Source organism: Nelumbo nucifera, chromosome 1 (genome assembly GCF_055504915.1).
Source record: "Nelumbo nucifera cultivar China Antique chromosome 1, China Antique-T2T, whole genome shotgun sequence".
NCBI classification, from domain to species: domain Eukaryota; kingdom Viridiplantae; phylum Streptophyta; class Magnoliopsida; order Proteales; family Nelumbonaceae; genus Nelumbo; species Nelumbo nucifera.
In genome coordinates, this window is record NC_142649.1 from 90,360,214 (window position 1) to 90,386,660 (window position 26,447).

General features: G+C 40.9%; 1 protein-coding gene across 9 annotated transcripts in view; it reads right to left on the minus strand.

The window, feature by feature from the left end:
- Window positions 1-26,447, minus strand: part of LOC104586271 (serine/threonine-protein kinase STY46-like) — a 50,939-nt gene that overhangs the window by 4,361 nt on the left and 20,131 nt on the right. For all 9 annotated transcript variants that reach the window (XR_016076465.1, XM_088888422.1, XM_088888424.1 and 6 more), the window contains 5 exons: window positions 18,875-18,925; window positions 16,676-16,815; window positions 16,478-16,585; window positions 9,431-9,504; window positions 7,159-7,334 (listed from right to left, as the gene is read on the minus strand). Coding sequence is in view for 8 of the 9 variants with exons in the window: in XM_088888422.1 (XP_088744548.1) it covers window positions 7,159-7,334; window positions 9,431-9,504; window positions 16,478-16,585; window positions 16,676-16,815; window positions 18,875-18,925 (549 nt within the window). In the remaining variant the exon portion in view is untranslated. The remainder of the gene's footprint in view (window positions 1-7,158; window positions 7,335-9,430; window positions 9,505-16,477; window positions 16,586-16,675; window positions 16,816-18,874; window positions 18,926-26,447) is intronic.

Below are 26,447 nucleotides of genomic sequence, written 5' to 3' on the forward strand. Positions count from 1 at the left end.
CGTATGGTGGGATTTCAGACTATAGTGTGCTAGGGTTTATGCTGTTTTTTAGTGTGATTTGAAGGGGGAGTGGTCCTCATATAGTGTGGTGAAATTTCAGGTAGTCGTGGGGTAGGGTTTGTGGTGTAAAGAGTGCAATCTTCAGCAATAACAAGTGCTGAAACCAGTGTGATCAGTGTGATCAAGTAGTGTGCAGTGTGTCGAATTCAGTAAAACAGAATTCAGCAATGGGAGATAGCAGTGATAGCAAATCTAATGTGATGATACCTATTGACTACCTGAATGTTCAAATGACCTCCATTAAACTGAATGGAGAGAATTATGTACCTTGGGCTAAATTTGTAGAAGTTTTTCTAAAGGCAAAGAAGAAGGTGAAACGCATAAGGGAGGAGAAACCCTCCACTAATTCTCACGAGTATGATGATTGGGAACAAGAGGATGCACAGATTATCACGTGGTTATGGAACAATATGGAACTCAAGATTAGTGTAAATTTCATGTTTCTTGACGCTGCCAAAGATGTGTGGGACCACGCTAAGAAGTTGTGTTCTGGTCAAGACAATACAACCAGAGTATATCAGTTGTATCAGGAATACTTTAATCTGCAACAGGGCAATCAGAGTCTTGAGGAGTACTATGCTAGTATGAGAAACATTCATAATGAGTTGAATGTTTATCACCCCCCTCACTTCTGATGTCAAAATTCAGCAATAATAGAGAGAACAGCTTGATGTGACTCGATTTTTGATGGGACTGAAATCTGAGTATGAACCAGTGCGGGCTCAGATACTAGGAGGATCAACTCTCCCTTCCTTAGAAGAGGTGTTTGCTCGACTTCGAAGGACTTCCATTGGATGTACTGAGAACTCTAATGTTTCTGATAGATCAACCTTTGCAGTGGTAGCAGTGGTCCAGTATATGGCCGAAGTGGTGGTGGAGATCGGGGAGCTCAGTCTGGCCGTAGTGGTAGCAGTGGTCCAGTATATGGCCGAAGTGGTGGTGGACCTACATATAACCATGGTGATGGTCGTACTGGAGGTAGAGATTCAGGGGGAGCCCGTGGCAGAAGACGTGGCTCAGGTCCGAGGAGATGTACTCATTGTGGTATGGATGGACATACCATTAATTATTGCTATGACTTGCATGGTCCACCCTCAACTTGGGCCAATTATGCCATGACTAGTGACACCAGTTTTAGACAGGAGAGTCGTTCAACTGAGATGCCTCCTACATCCACAGATGTTCCTGAGAAGGAGATGGTGAGTGTTACCTATGATGAGTATGAGAGGTTTGTCCAATCCACATCTCAGTAGAACATGACTACTTTTGCACACTCAGGTATGGCTTCTTTGGCATCCACACCCAATCCCTGGATTATTGATTCTGGAGCCTCCGATCACATGACTGGAACTCCAGGTGTGTTTTCCTCCCTCTCTCATTGCTCAACATCACAATCTGTTACCCTTGCTAATGATTCCACATCTTCCATTTGTGGTGTTGGCAATGTTAACATGATCCCCTTATCTTTATGCATGTAACTCACTGCGGGGGTTCAAGGTAAGCAGAAGGCTGAGTGAAGGAGAAGTCACACTCTACTAGGGGACTAATGCAACTGTTGCAACCGCGGCCATAGGAACCGTGGAGTTACTTTTTAGAGAATGAACGATTGTACTGAAAGATTGTCTTTATGTACAAAATTTAAGGAGAAATTTGATTTCTGTTTCAAAACTGTGTGCAGATGGTTATTCTGTCTTCTTTAGTAATACGATTACTATTAAAAGAAACAACAGATTCATCGCATACGGGGAATTGGAGAACGGTTTCTATGTTCTACATCCTTCTCTAGAAACTAACATAACCGAAACTACGTCGGTTGAAATCCCCAAGAAGAGAGCCCGTGATACAGTTAATCCCATGTGTCTGTGGCATTATCGACTTGGCCACATCGGTGTTGACCGAATCACAAGGTTGGTAAAGGTTGGTCCTTTGGATTTTCTAACTGTAGAAGATCTTCCCACCTGTGAGCCTTACCTACAGGGCAAGATGACGAAACGGCCATTTAACGGTAAGCCTGAAAGATGTACAGGCACACTTGACCTAATACATACTGATGTATGTGGTCCCCTGAGTGTTAGGACACGGAACCAACACGTGTATTTCATCACCTTCACAGATGATTTTTCACGATATGGTTACGTATACCTAATGAGACACAAGTCTGAATCCTTCGAAAAGTTCAAAGAGTTCAGACAAGAGGTCGAGAAACAGTTAGGGAGAGAAATTAAAGCCCTTCGATCAAATCGAAGTGGCAAGTATCTCTCTGACGAACTCAGGGACTACTTAAAGGACAATGGGGTAGTATCACAGTTAGCTCCTCCTGCTACACCACAACTTAACGGTGTTTCGGAGAGGAGGAATAAGACCTTATTGGATATGGTCCGGTCGCTTCTCATACACTCAGAGTTACCCACATCCTTTTGGGGTTACGCATTAGAGACTGCGATATACGTGCTGAACCGGGTTCCAACCAAATCGGTTCCGAATACTCCATATGAACTTTGGACCGAAAAGAAACCAAGTGTCAGACACTTGAAGATTTGGGATTGTCCAGAACACGTTAAAAGAACGAGTGCAGACAAGTTGGAATCCAAGACCAGCCGTTGCCTATTTGTAGGCTACCCAAAAGGCTCTGTAGGTTACCTATTCTATGACCCAAGTGAGCAGAAAGTGTTCTATAGTCGAAATGCACAATTCTTGGAAACCAATTACATCTTGGACACCCATCATTAGGAAGTTGTTCTTGATGAGGAGAACTCAGGAACAGTGGGAGATGTCCCACAAATTCCAGGTAGTGACCAACCTAGAAGATCCACTCGGGTATCCAGGCCACCAGTTCGTTATGGTTATGACCAGGATAGTTACCTGGTGGAAACCTTGACTAGATCCCGTGACTTACGCGGAACCTATGTTGGACATAGATTCCCAGAAGTGGGTGGAGGTCATGAGAGCAGAGATGGACTCAATGGAGACCAATGGAGTTTGGACTCTAGTAGATCCGCCCTCCGGGGTAAAAGCAATCGGTTGCAAATGGATTTACAAGAGGAAGAAGGGCCCCGATGGTAAGGTTGAGACCTTCAAAGCTCGTCTGGTGGCGAAAAGGTACACTCAGAAAGAGGGCATCGATTATGAGGAAACCTTTTCGCCTGTGGCCATGCTTAAATCCATTAGGATCCTGCTAGCTGTAGCAGCATACCATGATTATGAGATTTGGCAGATGGATGTCAAAACTGCATTCCTTAATGGAGATCTTACTGAAAATATCTATATGCAGCAACCGCAAGGCTTCATTGCTGCAAGTCAGGAAAACATGGTATGTAAACTTAATAGATCCATTTATGGACTTAAGCAAGTTTCTAGAAGTTGGAACATCCGTTTTAACTCTATTGTCAAATCGTTTGATTTCGAGCAGAATCCAAATGAACCCTATGTTTACAGGAAGACCAGTGGTGACAAGGTTACGTTCTTGGTTCTGTATGTAGATGACATTCTACTCATTGGGAATGATGTAGGAATGTTAACTACAGTGAAAGTATGGCTTTCACAGCAATTCTCCATGAAAGATCTTGGAGAAGCTTCCTATATACTAGGTCTTCGACTCTAGAGAGATAGATCGAAGCGGATAATAGGATTATCCCAATCTGCTTACATTGACAAAATAGTCAAAAGATACAACATGGAAAACTCCAAGAAAGGAAATGTTCCTTTCAGGCACGGAGTCACTCTCTCCAAGAAGATGTCTCCCAAGACTTCTGAGGAGATTGATGACATGAAAGACGTTCCCTATGCCTCTGCCGTAGGGAGCATCATGTATGCCATGCTTTGCACTCGTCCTGACATTGCTCAGGCAATGAGTGTAGTAAGCAGATTTCAAGCCAACCCAAGGCAGGAGCACTGGACTGCTATGAAAAACATACTTAAGTGCCTTCGAAGGACAAAAGAGTTTTGTCTAGTATTCGACGGTAGCTCACTACAGATCCAAGGGTGTACAGATGCCGATTTCCAGTCGGATCCAGATGATAGAAAGTCTACATCTGGATATGTTTTCACGATGGGATCGTGTGTTGTTTCCTGAATGTCAGCAAACAGGGGTCCTAAGTAGCAAATTAAAAGTCCTCAACCGAAGCCGAACACATTGCCGTAAGTGAGGCTGCCTTATGAATGAAAGTGTTCATTCCTGAATTTGGAATTCAGCACATCACCCATTCCACTGTTGTGTGACAACAAGAGGTTGATGTTAAGAGGTAGCATCAGCGGAGAATGTGGTAGACCCATTGACTAAGCCACTGACACAGAAAGTGTTTATGAAACACGTGGAAACCATGGGACTCCGGTTTGTACCTGATTGGACCTAAGTGCAAGTGGGAGCTGTTAGACAGTTTTGTATGCCCTTAGCTTCAATCAGAATGATGTACTTTATGAGTTTATTGTAAATGAATAAAAGTACATATTTGATTCATGTTCCCTTGGTTTGTTTCTGTGTAATACCCTTAAACTGGACACTTAATGAAACTCGTGTTAGTTTAGAATGTTCACAGCTAGTGGGTCGGTCTGGGGAGACCTATCCTAACAGGGCTGACACTGTGGTGACACCAAGTCGATTGGGGTGGCTTGTCTCAGCTGCCAGGGTGAGACCCTAGGCACATACAGTGTAGGATTAATTGAATCTTTGAACTGGACCAGATTTCCAGTATTGCCCTGGACCTTGGAGATTGATGGGCAAAACTGGAAAGTTACACCCGACCCCTAGACTCGATTATGATACTGCACTAGGTGTCGGATTGGGCTGTCTTTGATGTACCAATCAGTGAGATCCTTAGCAGGGGTCAAAACCTGGGTATGTTGGGACAGTCTGAGAATTCATTTGAGTAGGTGATCATAGTGACAGGATCAGCCCCTTTGTCGGACAAAGGTAATGATCGGGGATGCACTCTCACTGATGGAAACCAAGACTGCCGGTAGCCGATTTCAATTGTTGAGATTTTGTTTTGCAAAATATATTTATATATATATATATATATGGTTTCGAAATGATTTGCAAAAGGTTTTAATTCCCAGGATCCATATAAGTAGAGAGTGCAACACTGTTCCTTGCAGCCGAGGGAGAGGTCCTCTCTTGTCGGGCAGTGTATGATCATTATGGGCTGAGAGGTTAAGTGTAAGACCATTGAGGATAATACCTGATGGGCTAATCTTGCATCTGCCCACAGTCCCTGGGTGTTACAAGGTGGCTTGGCCCAGGGACCACTTAGGGTAAAGTGTTGAGCCCATAGAGCCCATAAGATGGATTTCAGGGGGTGCACTGTCCATAACAGTGTATTCGGCCTGGCCTTGTAACAAAGGCTGGGCTGAACCCATGTGGCTGATGTGTAGATCAATGTTTGGGTCCCACGCCATACAAGGAAGCCCAACTGGGCAGCAGTTAGGAAGGTTAAGTGAGTACATAAGCTTAATGGGCCTAAAGCCCATTTCGAACTAGGCTATTTAATTAGTTAATTATGGGGCGAATTCTGAGATAGATTAGCAGATAGGATAGGGTTTTAATCCTATCCACTCAGTGAGTCCAAATCTGAATGTGATTCAAATCTAGAAACCTCCTAATGAGATTAGGAGAAAGCTAATCTAATCTGCAGATAAGATAAGGGTTTATCCTTGTCACCTGAAGAGAAGGCTGATCCAAATATGATTTGGATAAGCTGCTCCTAATTGGATTAGGAGCTGATCTTTTAGGTTAACAAAAGAAGGGGGCGGCAGCCTAAGACACAGACAGACATTCAGATCCTCTCGAGTGCTGATATCACAAGAAGAGAGAATTCTGCACCCTGCGAATACTCTCTTACCGCCTCCTTACTGTCGCCGCCATTACCTTCAGTTCGATCTCCAATTCTTGGGAGAAATCAAGATCTGATCTTGATACCAATCTTTTGGGAAAAGATTGATTGGAGCTGTACTCACAAACCATCCAGTTGATTCTTGCGAAGGGTCAAGTTCTTTTGGAAGAACATTGTTGATTCTGCTCCATCCTGCACTGTGCCATCTTCAGTAGGAGCAGATTTTGGATCCTTCCTTGGGCGTGAACACCTCCATTGGGAGATACTGTTTCTCCGTATCAAGTACATCCTCCCTCCTACTCCTTTTGGTTCAGATCTGGTTTGGTTCATGGTTCAACATTGATCCTTGAAAAATATGTTTTTCTAAATAGGGAATGCGATTCCTAGTTGAAGGGAGAGAAAAATTTTTGAAATTCGCCCCCTTATTCCGCAAGATCTGGGCATCCATACGATGGATCTCTCATCCCTTCAGTAATCTGGTGACATGGAAATGTAAGAAACAAACAGTCGTGGCGAGAAGTAGTGTAGAGGCAGATCATAGAGCTATGGCACATATTACTTGTGAATTAGTGTGGCTAAGGAACCTTCTACAAGAGATAGGATACAATGTTAACACTCCAATGAAGCTCTACTGTGACAATCAGGTTGCAGTTCATATTTCTTCTAATCCGGTGTTTCATGAAAGAACCAAGCACATAGAGGTTGACTGCCACTTTGTGAGAGAGAAGGTGCTGAATGGAGTGATAGACACTGCATATGTTAACACAGGGAACCAATGGGCAGACATATTTACTAAAGGGTTGAGTCGGGGAAGAGTGGACTACATATGTAACAAGCTGGGATTATATGATATATACTCACTAGCTTGAGGGGGAGTGTTAGTGTCGAGTATGTAGGGGTACTTCTATCTTTATACATATGTTGAGGTTGTTGATCTGTAATATTATATTAGAACTAGTGTCCCTTACTTAAGTAAGGGCACATGTGTCTTTTCCATTATGTTAGTAATATAAAACATGTCTGGCTGAATGGGAGAGGTAATTTTTTCTCTCATTCGAACCAGACTTTTTTTCTCTCCTTTTCTCCTCTTTTCTCTCTCTCTTTCTTTATTCTTTCTTCTTCTCTCTTCTTGGCTGTTATCAGACTAACAGAACTCAAGGGAAGGCCGAATCATAATACCATGTAATCAAAGGTGTTTAAAGAAAATCTGAGCTAAGTTTGACATTTAGCAAACTAAATCACATTAGGAATATTTACAAATGCTAGATACCTTGTTAGTGTCCATAAGCAGATTGGCTGTCTTCAAATCTCTATGGATTATGTTTTTCTGGTGCAAATACTCCATTCCTTTACAGATATCAATTGCAAACTTCAACAATTGAGAGAGTTCCAAGGCATTATGATGCTTATGCAGAAAATCATAAAGACTCCCTCCTGGCATATATTCTGCAAGCAGAAAATATTAAATGATAAAGTACAACTACTTCAAAATAAATATATAATTTATTTTTGGATAAAAGACTTAAATATGCCTTGAGTTTTCATAAATTGACTTAAACATACCCTATGTTTGTCAAATAGACTTAAATATACCTTGTGGGTTGACCCCACTGGACTTAAACATACCCTCCATTATTAAAATGTTAAGAACTTTTAACTGTTATGTCATATTAGCTATTTAAATTTTTAAAAACCCTATTTTACCCCTCTGCTCTGTTCCGATAACTTGTGTAAACCAAACTGGATTGAAAGAAAAACAGGGGAAAATTACAGGGACAGGCTAGCATTTGGTGGGGCCACATGTTTGAACCAGTGTTATCCATATTGCAAAATAATGGTGATGGACCAAATTAATTTCCACCATTTGCCAACCACCAATGAAAGTGGTTTGCTTGGGAACTAGAAATTTCTTGTTCCAGTATTTTTTTTTTAATTTCTGGGAATTAAGATTGAAGACTGATCATGGGTGTGAGTCAAGTTTTGGTATTCAGGTTCAACAGTAGGGAGTCTTACAAGAATTTTAAGAGATCTTCATTATTTTAGTCTATTAGCATCAAACAGGATTCAGTCATTCCTTTCTGAAAATTAATTTACTTCTCCAAATTACTGCTGCCGAGGATTTTGGTAGCTCCCGAGTAAAAGTTTAGAAACAGATTTTTTTCTGTATAATAATAATAATAATATGCATAGGCTGTTATATGTGTTATATGTGCTCCTCTCTGCCAATGTTGCATGGATATGGGAGACAGGAATCAAAATCCAACACATGTCCATAAGTCTGACTCAACAAGGTGAGAAAACATGGGCTCGCATACACATTTATGGAAAATATATACCATTAAGGTAGTTCATAGTTTTTAAATTCTAACATAATATACCTGCAAACTCTTCCTGAAAAAGCGAGCTGTTGCTAGTTGAAGGAACTACAAGGATTAGGAGCAGACCAAAAGGTCATTGGTTGTAGTAAGAAATGATTTAGGCACCCATAATTTAAGAATGGATATGGCACTAGACAGAATGGAATGGTGAAAGAGGATTCAATGTAACCAACTACATATAATAGGGATAAGACTTTGATGATGATGATCTAATGCCATCTCAGGTTAATCTGAATCATGACATGATAGATCAAGATCCAAAAGGAAGTAGAATGTACCTTATAATAAATCCAACCATAGGAACAGATTATCAAGACTAGTAATTTGATGGTCAGATTATTTTTGTCATTCAATGAAATTTCTGTTTTTCCTCTTGGAAATACTGCTAGTACATTCTTGTTCTTTTTTTATATATTTTGCAATCTTTTTTTTGTTCTTTGGATTGTGAGAGAATATAAAATTCCAACAACCAAGATAAAGGTAGGATATCCTTTATGGCCACCCAACAAAGCAGCCCTAGAGGTTCCATAACTTTCTGTAATACTTATCATTAAACCCAAAAGTTCCCCTTTTATCTATCTGCACCTCTACATATGGTATGAATTTTCACCTTAAACCTATTTTGTTGGACGCCCTACAGTAGGATCACATCCACACATATCAGTTTTATATCATATTTTAAAACTAGGAACTTGCATTCCCTAACTACGTAACCTAAATTGAGATCAATTGCATAGGAGAAAATTTACTAGTTTGGGTGATCAAGATCATGTATGCATAACCTATATTATGAACAATTGCATGATCCATACACCATTCACAAATTACATGGATTGAAAAGACAATACATACATAACCTACATCATAAGTAATTTCATGTTCAACATTATTTCATGAGTTATGTTGATTGAAAACCCTTAGTTTGGGTGATCAAGATCATGTATGCATAACCTATATTATGAACAATTGCATGATCCATACACACAAATTACATGGATTGAAAAGACAATACATTACATAACCTATGTCATAAGTAATTTCATGTTCAACATTATTTCATGAGTTATGTCGATTGAAAACCCTTAGAGGAAAGAGATATCAATACAAAACAATACAGGAAAAGTTGAAAATAAATATTCCAAATTCCCAATGTGAAATTCTCACCTGTCACTATGCACAATTGTGGAGGTTTTGTGCAAGCACCAATAAAACGGACAACATTCCCATGCTGAACTTCCCTATATCATTCACATAAGAATAAAACAAAGGGAGAGTAAATAGATATCAGAACTTTTGTACAAAGACAAGGATATGAAACAAGTAATTGAACTTCGAGAAATCCCAACAGGATTTGGAGCACGTAAAAGACTTATCTAGACTTCATGGCATGGAATAATGAGCAGAAAGGTAATGGAAGCATACAAAAAATATCTTGGATAAATTACTTCTATCAAGAGTTCAAGACCACACCTCTATAAAATGTGTCAAGCATAGAAACTCAGATACCCACACACAACAGAGAGAGAGAGAGAGAGCTAGGCAAATTTATATATACAGGTTCGGAAATAAAGAATTCTAGCTCTACTAAATTTAGTAACTCACTAACTCAAGAGAGGATACTTTCTGAATCTAATGCAATGAGAAAAATCATGAATATCAACTATGTTATAATAACTAAATAGAATAGGAATTTCTTGATTTCATATAATCAAAACATTCTCCAAATACAAGAAAATTTGATCACATTGAAAACCAACAAGATGACAAAAGATTTTAACCAATTTAACTGCCAGTTTTCTTTAGTTCAATTGTAGAAGCCATCAAGAAAAATCTTATTTGAGTGGATTATATAACAAGCTTAACCTGATACTTTACTTACATATTTATCCATTTTTCTATTTATATATTGTAGAGAACACTGATGTGGGCCCCACAGCTATGGTCCCACTGTGTTTGTAGGGTAGAATGTGTTCTAGTCATCCTAGGGTTAGCTGGTGGCAGTTGGTTATTTCAGTTGTTATTTATTTCAGTTTTATTTTATTCCATTTATTATGTAAATACTAAGGGCAGATCTGTCCTTTCCATGTAATGAGCATAACCTATAAATACTAAATAAAGTGGCGGCGGCAGAACATTAAGATTTTGTCCCTCCTTTCAACTCTTGTGTTCTACTGCTCTCTCTTCTCTTTCTCCTCTCTTCTCTATACCTTTTCTTCTATTTTTGAACCTGAAATCTATTAGGGTTCAAGACTGATAGCAGTCTTGAACGTCTACTTGGTATCAGAGCTAGGGTTTCTCATATGAGTTTAGTCCAGCCGACCACATGAGAACCATCTAAGGCTGGAAGCTGAGAAAGTAGAGTTCGTTGACTGATTCTTGGAGATCGCCAGAGGGTTTAGCAGCTGTTTGAAGATTTGCCACGGTTGCAAAGTGTTGGTGATCAGGAAGAATCAGAGAAGGCTAGGGTTCGGGTAACCTTGGAAGGCAGCGAACAGCATTCTCTTGTAAGTTTTTTATTTTCTGAGAGAAGATAGGTTGGACCTATCTAGAAAGGGTGGCCGAACCACTCTAGGGTTTTCTTCCTTTCTTTCTTCTATTCTCTAGGGTTTTGTCTCAACTCTGCGGCAAACCCTAATGCTGGGCCGAACCTTGTGATCTACCCTACTACAAGTCGTATCTGTACGGTACTGCCTAGAATGTGTGGCTGAGAATTTTCTTTTAAGGACTGATTAAAACCCTAATTCTGCTTCAGCATATCAGATTATTCTTCAAGCTGTTTTCAGATCTTTTTGGGGGTTTTGAACTCTTCTAAGGGGTGAAAACTGTACGGACTGTTGCTGTTGTGTTTGCTAATTGGTTTCAGATCAGACTTATACCTGTTTCATGCACATATACCGTGAACACAGATTGGTTCTATACTGATTTTTTATTGTGATTGATAGTCCAAGTGTTGTTTTTGACTATAGTAACCCTATTTTTTGAGACTACTGGTTCTTGACCGAAATGGAGTTTAAGAATCCGGCAGAAGGCAGTTTTGGGAACAGCAGTTATGGTGGTGTTTCTGAGACAAGTTTTCAGATTACAACCGTAAGATTTGATGGATCAAACTATTTGGAATGGGCCCAATCAGCCATGATGGCTATTGGGGGAAGGGGTAAAGTAGGGTATCTCTTGGGAGATGTGAAAGAACCCTCCAAGGGAGACCCCATGTATACCAAGTGGGTCCAAGAAAACTACTTGGTAATGACATGGCTGTGTAATTCTATGCAGCCTCATATCAGCCGAAATTACTTGTGGGCAAAGACAGCCAAGGAGATACGGGATGTTATGAAAGAAACTTACTCCCAACCCCTTAATGTTGCTAGAGCATATGAATTGAAATGTGAAGTGAATACTCTTAAACAAGGAGAGAAACCGGTTTCGGTTTACTTCTCTACCTTGAAGTCCCTGTGGCATAGGTTTCAGTTTACTTCTCTACCTTGAAGTCGCTGTGGCATGAGATTGATCACTTAGAGACTTGAGTGGGAGAGTCCCAAAGATGCACAGACCCATAGAAAGCACATCGAGACAAATAGGGTGTTTGAGTTTCTGGCAAGCCTGAATTCAGAGTATGGTATTGTGTGGCAACAGATTTTGACCAGAGATAGTGTGACCCTCTCTCAGGCATACTCCTTAGTGCATAGTGAAGAGACCAAAAGGAAAGTCATGATGCAACCTCAGCCTCTTACACCGGCCCTTGTAGCTGTTAAACCCAAACCAGGGGGTGATTCAGAGAGGGACAAGAAGAAGGAAGATAAAAGGGATGTGGTATGTGAGCATTGTAAGAAACCTAAACACACAAAAGAAACATGTTGGAAGCTGCATCCTCATTTGGTCCCGGCAAAGTTGAGAAGCAAGAAGGGTAATGCTCATGTGGCCGTGACTACTGATTCAACATCCTCATCTGGCACAAGAGGCACACCCTTAGAGACCTTAGCTGCAGTTTGGGCTGCTCTAATACAGTTGGAAAAGGAAGTTGGGAACTCAACTCAGTCACTGCAGTCACCATCAGCCCCTGCCACATCTGCTTTCGCACATTCAGGTACTCGAGCCTCAGCCTATCATGCCTCAGCTCCAGGTACTACTAAACCCTGTTGGGTAATAGATTCAGGTGCATCCGACCATATGACTAGCTTGCCTTCATTGTTTACCACTTATCATTTATCTTCTAGTAGGGATAAAGTATCTATTACTGATGGCTCTCTTGTCCCCATTTCTGGCAAGGGTGACATCAAACTGTCGGATACTATCCCCTTGTCTTCTGTCTTGCATGTTCCTAAACTTGATACTAACCTTCTTTCAGTTAGTAGTATTACCAAACATATGAACTGCTCAGTAACTTTCTTCCCTAACCGATGTGTTTTTTAGGACCTGGAGACGAAGAAGGTGATTGGGACTGGTCCTGAGACGAATAGGATCTATCTGCTCGGGGAGAGTTCTCGTCGGGAAGTGTCAGTGGATAAGAAGTCACTTGTTTCTCAGATTGTGAGTCCGGTTATGCTTTGGCATAACCGATTAGGTCATTTGTCTTTTCGGTCCTTAAAGAGTCTATTTCCTAATTTGTTTGAGTCTGTCGAGTTGTCCCAATTGAAATGTGAAAGTTGTGAGTTTGCTAAACATTGTAGAAACTCTTATTCATTGAGTAATAAAAAGAGTAATAGTTCTTTTGATATTGTGCATACTGATGTTTGGGGGCCATATCACATCCCTTCTATGGGTGGGTACAGATATTTTTTGTTATTTGTTGATGACCATACTCGATTTTCTTGGTTTTATCTTATGTGTTCACGAGATGAGGTTCCCACCCTGACCCAAAACTTCCACCAAATGATCCTAACCCAGTTTGACGCCAAGATCAAAGTTCTTAGATTTGATAATGCAAAGAAATACTTTGCTAAGCCATTGGCATCTTACCTTCTTAATCATGAGGTTATCCACCAAAGCACTTGCCCTCATACACCTCAACAGAATGGGGTTTCAGAAAGGAAGAATAGGCACATCTTGGAGGTGGCTAGAAGTATTATGTTTACCTCCAATGTCCCTATTCGCTTTTGGGGTGATGCTATCCTCACGGCGGTATATCTTATTAATCGGGTTCCTTCCCGGGTTCTTGATATGAAACCTCCTTTTTCCCTTCTATACCCAAATGAGAAGTTGTTTACTGTTCCCCTTAAAACATTTAGTTGTACCTGTTTTGTTCAGCTTCTCGGACCCCATCACTCCAAGTTCGAATCAAAGGCCTCCAAATGCATCTTTCTTGGTTATGCACACACTCAAAAGGGTTATTGCTGCTATGATCCTGCCTCAGGGAAGAAGTTTGTCTCCATGGATGTCACTTTCTTTGAGGAGACACCCTATTATTCTCGGGTTTCTCCTCAAGGGGAGAGCAGTGAGAGTGGGGATTTGGGTCCTTTTCTTCAGGGGGAGCACAGTGAGGGTAGGGTTAATACTTTTGGAGTTGTTCCTTTACCTATTCCATTGGGTGATGAGGACTGCAGTAGTGAGGGTGGTCAGAGGGATCAGGAGTTGAGAGTCTATCACAGGCAATGTAGGCAGGTTGATCCCAGTCATCAGCAGTCCAGGCCAGCTCCAACCTCTTCTGCGGCTCCAAGTCCAGGTATTACAATCCCAGGGCCCACAGAGACTCCTTCCATTGTTGCCACTTCACCCCCTGCAGGCGACCTTGACCTTCCCATTGCCATCCGTAAAGGAAAACGACATTGCACCACATCTACAGCCCACTGCATTTCCCAGTTTTTATCCTATGATCGCCTATCTCCCTCCTACAGGTCCTATCTTACTTCCGTTGCTAATGTCCCTATTCCAATAACAGTGCAAGAAGCCCTATCAGTTCTGAAGTGGAGAGGTGCAATGCAAGTTGAAATGGATGCCCTGTTGAAAAATAATACCTGGGAGCTAGTTGATCTGCCCAAAGGAAAGAAACCAGTTGGATGTAGATGGGTATTTACTGTGAAGCACAATGTGGATAGCTCCATTGAGAGGTACAAAGCTCAGCTAGTTGCAAAAGGGTTCACCTAGACTTATGGTATAAATTACTTGGAGACATTTGCCCCGGTAGCCAAGATGACCACCATTCGAGTTCTATTATCTCTTGCAGCAAGCCACACTTGGCCTACCGGCTCAATAAGGCATTGTATGGTTTGAAGCAATCACCTAGAGCTTGGTTCGATAGATTCAGACTAGCCCTTGGGAAGTTCGGTTATGTACAAGCCCAGTCAGATCATACACTGTTCATCAAGAGGGTGGAGTCCTCTCTAACACTACTTGCAGTATATGTTGATGATATTGTGGTGACAGGAAATGATAGCCATAAGGCATTGTATGATGCAGGAAGAGGTTTACATGCAGTTGCCTCCTGGATTCTATGATACAGAGACAGGTAAGAAGGTCTGCCGGCTCAATAAGGCATTGTATGGTTTGAAGCAGTCACCTAGAACTTGGTTCGATAGATTCAGACTAGCCCTTGGGAAGTTCGGTTATATACAGGCCCAGTCAGATCATACACTGTTCATCAAGAGGGTGGAGTCCTCTCTAACACTACTTGCAGTATATGTTGATGATATTGTGGTGACAGGAAATGATAGCCATGAGATTGAGTCCCTCAAACAGCTCCTTCATCAAGAGTTTGAGGTGAAAGATCTTGGTGCACTACAGTATTTTTTGGGTATTGAGGCTGCTAGATCTAAACAGGGGATCTTTGTCTCTCAGAGGAAATATGTTCTAGATTTGTTGGTAGAAACTAGAAAGTTAGGTGTCAAGCCTGCGGATACACCCATTAAACAGAACCACAGGATTAGTGCAGAGAGTGGGGAGCCTCTTGAAGACAAAGTTATGTTCCAGCGATTAGTGGGAAAGCTCCTATATCTCTGCCTCACTCGGCTAGATATCAGTTATGCAGTTAGTGTTGTCAGCCAGTACATGCATTCTCCTAGAACCACGCGCACCTTCTTGCAGCAGAAAAAATATTAGCATACTTGAAGAGATGCCCGGGTAGAGGTATACTGTTCAAGAACAATGACCACATGAAGGTGGAGGTCTATACGAATGCCGATTGGGCTGGGAGTGTTGATGACAGAAGGTCTACCTCGGGATATTGTGCCCTTGTGGGAGGTAACCTTGTCTCTTGAAGGAGTAGAAAACAGAGTGTTGTCTCTCGATCTAGTGCTGAAGCTGAATACAAGTCAATGGCTAACAGAGTGGCTGAAATTCTATGGCTGAGATCACTACTTGAGGAGTTGGGTATTGAGTATGAGAAGCCCCTGATGCTGTATTGTGATAATCAAGCGACTATTAATATAGCACACAATCAGGTGCAGCATGACAGAACTAAACATATTGAAATTAATCGACATTTTGTACGAGAGAGGGTCTCATCACAAGAAGTGTGTCTCCCGTACATCACATCCAACATGCAGCTAGCAGATATCCTCACCAAAGTTGTACCAAGGAAGAAGCTAGAGGCGGATCTCTCCAAGTTGGGAATGATAAATATTTATTCCCAACTTGAGGGGGAGTGTAGAGAACACTGATGTGGGCCCCACAGCTATGGTCCCACTGTGTTCGTAGGGTAGAATGTGTTCTAGTCATCCTAGGGTTAGCTGGTGGTCAGTTGGTTATTTCAGTTTTATTTTATTCTATTTGTTATGTAAATACTAAGGGCAGATCTGTCCTTTCCATGTAATGAGCATAACCTATAAATACTAAATAAAGTGGCGGCGGCAGAACATTAAGATTCTGTCCCTCTTTTCAACTCTTGTGTTCTACTGCTCTCTCTTCTCTTTCTCCTCTCTTCTCTATACCTTTTCTTCTATTTTCGAACCTGAAATCTATTAGGGTTCAAGACTGATAGCAGTCTTGAATGTCTACTTATATAAAAAGATAATTAGGTGTATCCATAATCCAAAATCATGTCTGCAAGGGAATTCTCAAATTATTTTATGATCTTTGCTTTCCTTTTATTGGAAGAATGCAAAACAACAAGAAAAATACAAAATAACATCAAAAAGTCTACTCACTTGTATGTATACATGAAAAGTTAGAATCTGTTGGATAGTTTGTGTCACAATTTAACAGGATCTCATTCATTCAATAGTTTTAAAATTAGGAACCAAATGAATAAGAAAAGTAACATAGTAACATGCAAATATTCACCTTAGGATCAGTACTTCCTGGGTAAACTCTACCTCCAAAGCTTCATTTAGATGCTCAGATCTAAGAACTTTAACAGCAACATCCTCACCTGAGTAAACTCCATGATACCTTTCAAAAAGACATAGTGAGCAACAGAGATTGAAATTGTAACACAAAATGGTCAGAAGTGGCATATTTCTAATATTATTTGCAACTTACAAATCTCCACAAGATCCGGATGCTATTTTTTCTCCTAGCTTCAAGAATCTTCTATCAATCTCCCGCTCACAAGATTTTGGTTGGTTTGCTAATGCTTTCTCTATGACTGAATGGGAAGGTGAAGAACCAGACCACGAGCCCTATAGTTTCAGGAGATATCAATAACTGGTGTTACTTATGTTTTTGCCTTCGGTAATGGCTTGGAGAGAGATACTGTAAATAAAATGGTTGGAAGATTCTTGGAGATGGGCATGTTTATTAGTGTCAAAAATAGTACACAAAATGTATGGTGAGTGTGAAAACTCAGTATGTTGATACATTTTCTTTATTCAAACGTAAACAAAAGAAACTATTGCAGAATACAAGCAAAAAGTACAAAAATAAAGAAACAGAAAAAACAAGTATTATTTTATATACATGTCCTTGCCCCTTGCATATTAGCTTGGTATAAGAAGACAAAAAGGAACAAAAAGTTCAGCTTTTAAAGTTGAACTAGGTCAAACATTGATATACACAATGTCAAAAGATACTAATCTAGCTGTTTTACATATTGAGAATAAAAATTATTTTTATTAAACCATAAATATCTACCAAATTCCATAAAATGGTTGTCTTTATTGTGATATACAACTAAATCCACAGGCCAAACATACTGGATATGCATGTGTTCCTTTGATTTTGCATTAAACATTTAAAGAAAATACTAGTTAATCATTATTTTTTTCTAATATGAAAATAATACATACCACAACCATTCCATTATAAAAACAAACAAACCTCGAGAACAGAGAACTAAGTAATGGTAAATAGTTACCTGGAAATTAAAACATTGAAACTGAATTTTTTTCTTTAAGTTGAAGTTATAATTAAAAATGCTAAAATAAGCTAGAACATATTTTCGGCATGTGGTTTTAAAATGTGGAAGAAAGTTCCTAATCATTTCTCCTCAAGGCAACCAACCACATATTTAAGAAAAGCTATTCTCTCTTTCATTAACTCAACAGCTACAGTTGGACAAGAAGTGGCTGTGCCCCATCCTTTGTAACACAAAACTCTAAATGTAAGATGCTGAGAACAGGTAGATTACTACAATAATCAATCTGTAGCCTCTGACAAAGTCCTCAATCTCAAGGATTTGCCTATCCTGCTACCTAATTGAGTTTGAATGACCAAGCCCTACACTAGTATGAAAGTCAGCCCCCTTGACTACCTTCTTGATAAAAATGAGGAACTTCCATCCGCATCAGGTTCTCTCTTGCCACGCATCATGAGTCTAATGATCACCAATTGCTCATACAAGCAACCAAGCACAACTATCAAATTACCCTCCAGCACAACTATCAAATTACCCTCCAGCAAATGAGCACTAATCTGTTGTAACTCGCCATGAAGCCTGCCTCTCTAGCTGCAGTCAATGCTTGCCTTGCCAATGCACCACACTTTCATCCTCACAGTCCCAAACACTTGACCATGTTAAGCAAAGCAAGGTTCAGTAAGGAATCCTAGCTCCCCTAGACAATTATGCACCATAGCTTATATAGTAGCTATAAGCTAATAAAAAAGTTAAACATCCCACATACAACCATTTATAACCAAGCAAGGTGAAATGAGAAACATCATCATGATAATGTCCTGTAACATAATAGTGCACACATCAAATAATTTATGAACAGGGAGGAAATATGAAGTACCATGACTTATTACAACTCCACTATTGACTTCCAAATACACTACATGGTAAATCAAACAATTAATATCATGAAACAGAAATTGGTGGATATTTTATTTGAAAAGGATTGTCCTTTAATATCCTTTTCCTTGTGAAAACACTTAACTTTTTTCTGAAGATGTGACACTTTGTAGACAATGCTTTAGTATTAATTTGGACATAGTTTACATTGCTTCTACTCACATATGTAGCTAATGGTAGGATATTCTGTGAGAATATTCAAATTACCTCCGATTTATTAATTATGCTTAGAATGACTTCAAAAGTTACTTTCCTAACATGGAACCCACTCTAAACAATATATGATAGAAATTAGGGTGCATTTATCAACAATATAAATAAATGATAAAAATGAATTGAGAAAGCAGAGGGACACAAGCTATCTAATTTTTGGCAACAATATGAACAAACCACTAACACTTCATGATGGGAAAAAAACATATAATTAGAAAACAAGTGACACAACTTACATCACTTCTGGCAATTGCCTTCTCCATCGCCTTATGCAAACCATCTGTGTCCTGACCACATCATTGCAAAGTCAGCAACATTCGGGGTTGGCAGAGATCCCTGTCATGAAGGAAAATAGAATCACAATGCTCCTTAATAAACTATGGGATTACCATCCATGTAGGATGATGCTTAAACTGTTTATATTAAATACAGCTGATAATATGAATTGTAAGTCTGCAAACATGATGATAAAGCACCAGCACCACTCTCATGGAAAGATGTCAAATAACTGCTCTCGAGTGCTTTCTTTCTTTGCATGCGTAAACGCACAAGCTGGGGGTTTATGTAGATAATAAGTAAGACAGCATAAGAATTTTTGCACCACAAACAATGGCTGGGATGCCAACATGTCAACCAATTCCTATTGGTGTTCCATTTTAAGGGCTTTGAAAGGCTGCATGACCTGTTTTCCAAAGGATATGGCTTTAAAGTGGGTTATGGAACTAGGGTTCCGTTTTTGTTGGACAAATGGCATGGACCTAATCCATTTTTCCTTGTGTTCCCAAGCCTCTTCCCAATTTCTGTGGATAAGGAATTCAATCTCTGTCCTTGTTTTGAAGCAAGATAAGATCAGGTAATCTGGATCCCTGCTTTTCAGAGGAATATGCAATATTGGGAATTGGAGGACACTATTGAGTTCCTTCAATTGCTTCAGCATGAGCACCTGCATTTAGGCGCCCTGGATTAGAAAGAGTGTGCAGATGGGAACCTTCAGGTCACTTCTTGGTTCAATTCAATCCGTTGTCAAAAGACTTCATCACAGAGCAGGTATCAATTTCCCTAGTAAGGTTACTTGGAACCCTCCAATAACATCTAAAATTTCTTTTCTGATCTGAACTGCTGCATGGGAGAAATATCCCACAATAGTTAAGTAGATCAGAAGTGAGGTGGAGGTGGAAGAGGTTGTGTGACTTTCAAGAGTATGAATTTGAAGCAGCCAAACATCTTTTCTTGCATTGCTAGTTCAGTTGAAGGATCTGGCTTAAAGTACTTTGTATTCTAAAAATCAGTTTGTTCTATCCAAAATCAGTCTTGGAGGCCCTTAATAGTTGGCATATGCCTAGGACTTCCAAGAAGGGGTCTTTAGTTTAGTGCAGAATTCTGGTGGCAATTATTCTCTACTTCTCAAAAAAAAAAATCTAAGGGCAATTATTTGGCATTTTTGAAAAAAAAAAGAAAACAAAGGACATTTCATCAGGTTGCAAAGGGATGAGGTCATCAGGAATACCCATTGCTCTTTTGAGCAACAGGTTGTTGGTGCTGAAAGAATTAACAATTGCTCTTTTGGTGATGCAATATCAGCCCAAAGTCTGTGGGGTTAGTCAGGGTGTTTTTTGACACTTAGCGTTGGGTTCCTGCAAAACAAAGGTGCTTCTTCAAGAGGGCCCAACCTCCTACAGAAAAAAAAAGAGAGAAGATAATGAGGAAATCAACTGCACATGCCCATTTTGACCGTGTCAACATCATTATATAGTTTTACATCGCAGCTCTGGTGAAAGTAACTAACTAGGATGCTCTAATATGGTATAACTAATTGGGACCACATAAACTCCTGCTGTAGAAATATCAGATATCTCAGGCTTTATGAGGTAATGGTGGGCAGGATGATGTAACTCACACTCCTTGCTGACCCCTGATGGACTCAATGGGCTGTTCAGGCCCAGGTCTTGGAGCTGCTCGATCTGAAGGATATGGGCTTTTGGCCGAGCCATTATAGGTCCCATCAGCTCCCCCCCAGCTTAAGTGTAACCTTGCCCTCATGGCTGATCTGAGTGAAACATTCTTGCAACTCTTTGTATGATTCCCATGTAGCATCTTCAAGTGGGAGCTGGGCCCAGACTACCAAAGCTTCTTGAATTATCTTACCAAATTGGAACCAGTGGAAGTCAGTGGTTTGAAGAGGCTTGAGCTGTGGACCCCTCACTCTGTGAACTCCAGCACCATGGGACTTGCAATGGCCTGTCATCCCAAATGTTTCCAAAGCAAGGAAACGTGGAAGACTGGATGGAGCTTGGAAGAGGCTGGGAGGTCAGGCTTATAAGCAACTTGGCCGATGCACTCAAGGATGTGGAAAGGCCCAAAAAATCGAGGAGAGAACACTTGGTGAAGTCGCCAGGCTACTGTTTGTCTGTAAGGATATAGTTTTAGAGGTAAACATAATCCCTAACTTAAAACTCAAGAGGGCAGCACTTTTGGTCATAGAAGAATTCCATTTTCTGTTGGACCCTAATGAGATTTGTTTTCAACAACTGAAGTACCTTGTCTTTATGAATGAGGTAATCATCTACAAAGGCAACAGTCGTGGAACCCAGCTCATATGGAAAAATGGAAAGTGGTTCACACCCATATAAAGCTTTGGTCAAATTGAATAATTTAGTGTAATAATGCTTGTTTTAATATTATAATATCAAAAAGATAAAAAAGTAAAAGTAGCCAAGAACACCTTATAAAAAATATCTTAGTGATTAAGCAAGGCAACCCTCCATGAGTGCCTTATCACCTAGGCATTGCCTTGAGAACTATGACTAGAGGTAGTAGCTGATTGTTGACCTTTCCTCTTCCTGGCATTAATTGGGGCCTATCACATGTTTCTTAAAGAAATACATCCAGTGTACATGATGTCATGTTTCTTAATCTTTCCCTTATCTTTTTTCTCTTCCCTTTCCTTTTCTTTTGTTTTCTCTTTTTTTCTTCTCTTTCTTTCGTTTTTCATTTTTCATTTTTTTTTGTCTTTTTATATGAGGTGTGCATGAGGTGCATGAGGCATATGCTTGTAGCACGCCTCTTGAACAAAGTGTATGAGGCGTACACCTCTTGCACCTGAGGCATACGCCTTGGAGGTGTCAACGCCTTAGAGAGAGAGAGGTCTAATTTTTATTAGCTCTAGTTTATAATTTTTATTTCAGTTTTTAATTCTTTATAAATATAAAAAGGATAAAAATGGAAATTGAGGCTAAAAAGGTATTTTTTTGGCAAAAATAGTGGGCCTTTACACCTTGGGAGCACGTAAATCTCGAAAAGTTACCCAAAATAAAAAAATCACCACAATCCAAAAACTGAGAGCAAAGTTATGGCCTTGGGAAATTTCAATACATTTTAGTGTGCAACCGGTGATCTGGTGACCTGGTTGAACAGGTCAACGATTCAACCAGCTGGGTTGGCAGGTTTCTGATCAAGTCAATGTTTTTGACTGGTTTGTGGATTTTATGAAAACTGGACCCGGAAAAGGTGCCTGGTGATGGTTTGGATGGTTCGAACGTCTAGGCCATTGGCAGGTTTGAAATGTTGAATATGACAATCAGGTAATCCAAGGTAACTTAACATGTAGAGTGATAATTTCACATCATCACAACACTTCCATGTGAATCACTAATCATTTAACCAAACACAAACATGCTACCCATCAAATGAAAAACAAAACCACCCACTTAGTGCATGTCTATTGCTGTTACCCCAAATGATACAAGAAAACCCGCTATCATATGGGGGAAATAATTGAACAATTAATCACATGAGGGCAATTATAGCTGGAGGGAATAAGGAGAGTCTTGGGGAATTTATAGCTATGTCAGTTATGAATAAGAAGAGTTTTTGGGCATTTATAACTAGGCCAGCTGGGCATTTATAGAGGGAGTCAGTTATGCTATCAGTAGAGTATAAGAAGGGGCTTTGGGGGATGGGGGTGGTATGTTTTCTTTGAGTAAAGAATATTGTGATTGTTTGGGAGAGCCGGCGGTCTCTCGAAGAACCAACCAACTGTTAATGTTTTCTGCTGAATGAATACTAGTTTCTTTTGTTGATGTTCGAGTGTGTGAACGCTGCTGTAAGTCTGTGAACTGCGTGTCAAATTTATGGGTCATATCAGTGGTATCAGAGCACGTCTTTCCTCAGCCATGGTGACAGCTAAGGAAGTGGGATCGCAGGTGGAGGGTTTCGAAGAACGCTTGACTTCTCTGCATTCTGAAGTGGATGAGATAACAGCTAAGGAAGTGGCATCGTGATGAGATAACAGCTGGACTGTCGAAGATCACATCCCTGGAAGGAGGCGTTCAAGACTTGGTAAGGCGTTTTGATCTGTTGCTGCAGTAACAGTCCTTGTCAGCTCCTTTGTCTACAACTGACAATGTTCCTCCTGTATCCGCATCAAGTCGTGCGGCTGACAAAGGGAAGGGTGCAGCTTTCCCGACGTCCCCTTCAATGACACTCCCGGAACATACTTCTGATTCACTTCCTCGGAAGTTGGAGCTGCCTATTTTTGATGGGGAAAATCCAGACGACTGGCTTTTTCGCGCGGAGTGCAATTTTGAGATTAACGGCTTGCTTCCGGCGGAACGTCTGCAGGCAGCGGTGCTCTGTTTAGAGGGTGATGCACTGGCATGGTAATATTGGGAGGATGGTCGGCGACCCTTTCGTAGCTGGGCAGAATTCAAGGAACTCCTCCTTGAACGTTTCCGATCAACTCAGGAGGGAAACTTGCAGGAGCAGTTTCTATCATTACGTCAATCCACTACTGTCAAGGAATATCGTCGCCATTTCGAGGTGCTTTCTGCCCCCTTACGTGACCTACCAGAATCAGTCCTTGAAGCAGCCTTTGTGAATGGGTTGCGCCCAGATATCCAGGCCGAACTCCGACAGATGGAACCCGTTGGGCTGATTAGAAAAATGGTTGCAGCCCAGAAAATTGAGGAAAAGAATCAGGTCTTATGGGCCTATCAATCCAGTTTATACCCTCGTGGGCCTGCGACGTCCCTCTCTGGAACCCACTTTAACTCACGGGTTTCACAAGTGACTACTTCTGCTGTCACCCGACCTACACGAGCCACAATCCCTCCTTCTCCTGCACCAGCCCCTATTGTTAAGACCCCACCTCCTGCTTTCAAAAAGATGACCGACAAAGAGATACAGCAGAAACGAGCGAAGGGTCTATGCTTCCGTTGCGACGAGAAATACAGCCCGGGACATCGTTGTGCTCAGAAATCACTTCAGATTTTATGGGTTCAAGATGACGTGGAGGAACTTGCGTCTAATTTGGACTGCACTTCCGGGGACACTGAAATTGCTCCGGCTCCAGAATCAGCCACGCTTTGTGTTTCGTCTCTTGTCGGGTTGTGTGCGGCAAATTCCCTTAAGGTACATGGACACATTTTGTCACGTGAGGTGGTCATATTGGTAGACTCGGGTGCATCCCACTCTCTCTGAAACTTTAGTGGAAGAATTGAAATTACCCCGCACCCCTACACACGAATTTGGAGTTCAGATGGGAAATGGTGAGGAGGTGAGAACTTCCGGAGTCTGCCGTCAGGTTTGCCTCAACTTACCCGAATTGGATGTTATTGCTGATTTCTTTCCTTTAAAATTGGGCTCTACGGATGTCATTCTTGGTTTTCCTTGGTTAGCATCCCTCGGGGACTCAGTGATGAATTGGGGCAACATGTCTATGAAGCTCAATTTGGGAGGTGTCCAGGTGAAATTACAGGACGATCCTTCTCTCTGTTCTTCTCAGGTATCTTTGCATGCTATGATACGTAACTTACAACATGAGGGACATAACAGGGGCTTTCCACCTGGATATGATTTTGATGTTCATATCCACTATGGGGCTGATGCTTACATTTGTGGAGAAGAGACGACATTGTTGGAAAGCCTTGAAGGAAAACAAGGAAAACCAAGGTTGAAGCCTCCTTTTCCAGCTAATGCAGGGCTATATGGATGTCCAACAACTGTTACAAATGTTGAAACTGTGGCTGTTTCCCCCACCATTTTAAGGCGTGGTCCTGAATGGTTTGCTAGTTTTGACAGGAAGAACATTTCTGGGACAAAGCTATTCCGAGTCTCAGGCCACGTGAATAAGCCTTGTACAGTTGAAGGGGAGATGAGTATTCCATTGAAGGAGCTGATAGAGAGGCACTGTGGAGGAGATAGAGGTGGATGGGATAATTTGCTTACAGTGATACCAGGGGGTTCTTCTGTTCCACTGATTCCAAAGCACATATGTAATGATGTGTTGATGGATTATGATGCACTCAAGGCTGTCCAAACGAGTTTAGGCACAGCTGCTGTAATTGTGATGGACAAGTCAACTGATATTGTGGATGCAATTGCTAGGCTCTCTTATTTCTATAAGCATGAAAGTTGTGGGCAGTGCACACTATGCAGGGAGGGGACAGGATGGCTGTGGATGATCATGGAGAGGCTGAAGATTGGAAACACGAAGCTAGAGGAAATAGACATGCTTCAAGAGGTGACAAAGCAGACACACCATATGTGCATTGGGCGATGCTGCTGCTTGGCCTGTGCAGGGACATATCAGTACCCGGTGTGTGTCCATCCACTATGCCTGGAGCTACTAGTTTGGGAGTTCTTATTCATTGGCTGGGCCTGCCTGATTTTGAAGATTCTTGGGAGCCTTTTGACTTACTTCGAGACCAGTTTCCTCATTTTAACCTTGAGGACAAGGTTAGACTTTGGGCGGCGGGTAATGATAGGCCCCAATTAATGCCAGAAAGAGGAAAGGTCAACAATCAGCCAAGGGGGGAAATAATTGAACAATTAATCACATGAGGGCAATTATAGCTGGAAGGAATAAGGAGAGTCTTGGGGAATTTATAGCTATGTCAGTTATGAATAAGAAGAGTTTTTGGGCATTTATAGAGGGAGTCAGTTATGCTATCAGTAGAGTATAAGAAGGGGCTTTGGGGGATGGGGGTGGTATGTTTTCTTTGAGTAAAGAATATTGTGATTGTTTGGGAGAGCCGGCGGTCTCTCGAAGAACCGACCAACTGTTAATGTTTTCTGCTGAATGAATACTAGTTTCTTTTGTTGATGTTCGAGTGTGTGAACGCTGCTGTAAGTCTGTGAACTGCGTGTCAAATTTCTGGGTCATATCAACATGACACCATGTTTCAACTGGTGCTAATGCATTTTCATTCTTTTTTTTTTTTTGATAATTGAGTGATATTTTATTCAAACGAGAACAATATTATAATATAGTACAGACTGCCCAAGGAGAGGCACGAGCTAGTACCTCTCCCAAACAACAACAATGTATTAAATCAAACTAGGAAACGAAAAATTGCAGAGCTGTCCAGAATAAATGTTCCCTTCATGCCCCTTGCTTAGCTAACCCATCCGCTATGGTATTAGCTGTTCTACCCACCCACTGAGAATTAACAGTCATGTTCCTTGAAAACCAATTAACTTTCCTCAGAAGGTCCCTGTAGCACCAAATAACTGAATCTGGATTTTTTAACCAACCCACAACAACTTTGCAATCTCCTTCAATAAGCAGGTTCTGAACTCCTAACTGGGTTGCCTTGGTTGCTACCATCAAAATTCAGCTTTGTCCAGCCTTCAGAAGGAGGCACCCACACAGCTAGTACCCTATTCTTCCTGGTACTGCTACTAGCCACAACTATCCAATTCCTCCAAATGTCATCAAAAGAGAATATGTGAAAGGAGTCCAAAGATCTCAGCCAGTGGATTGCCCTAGTCAAAATACAATCCTTTACAGTCTAAATATTTCTCTCCTCT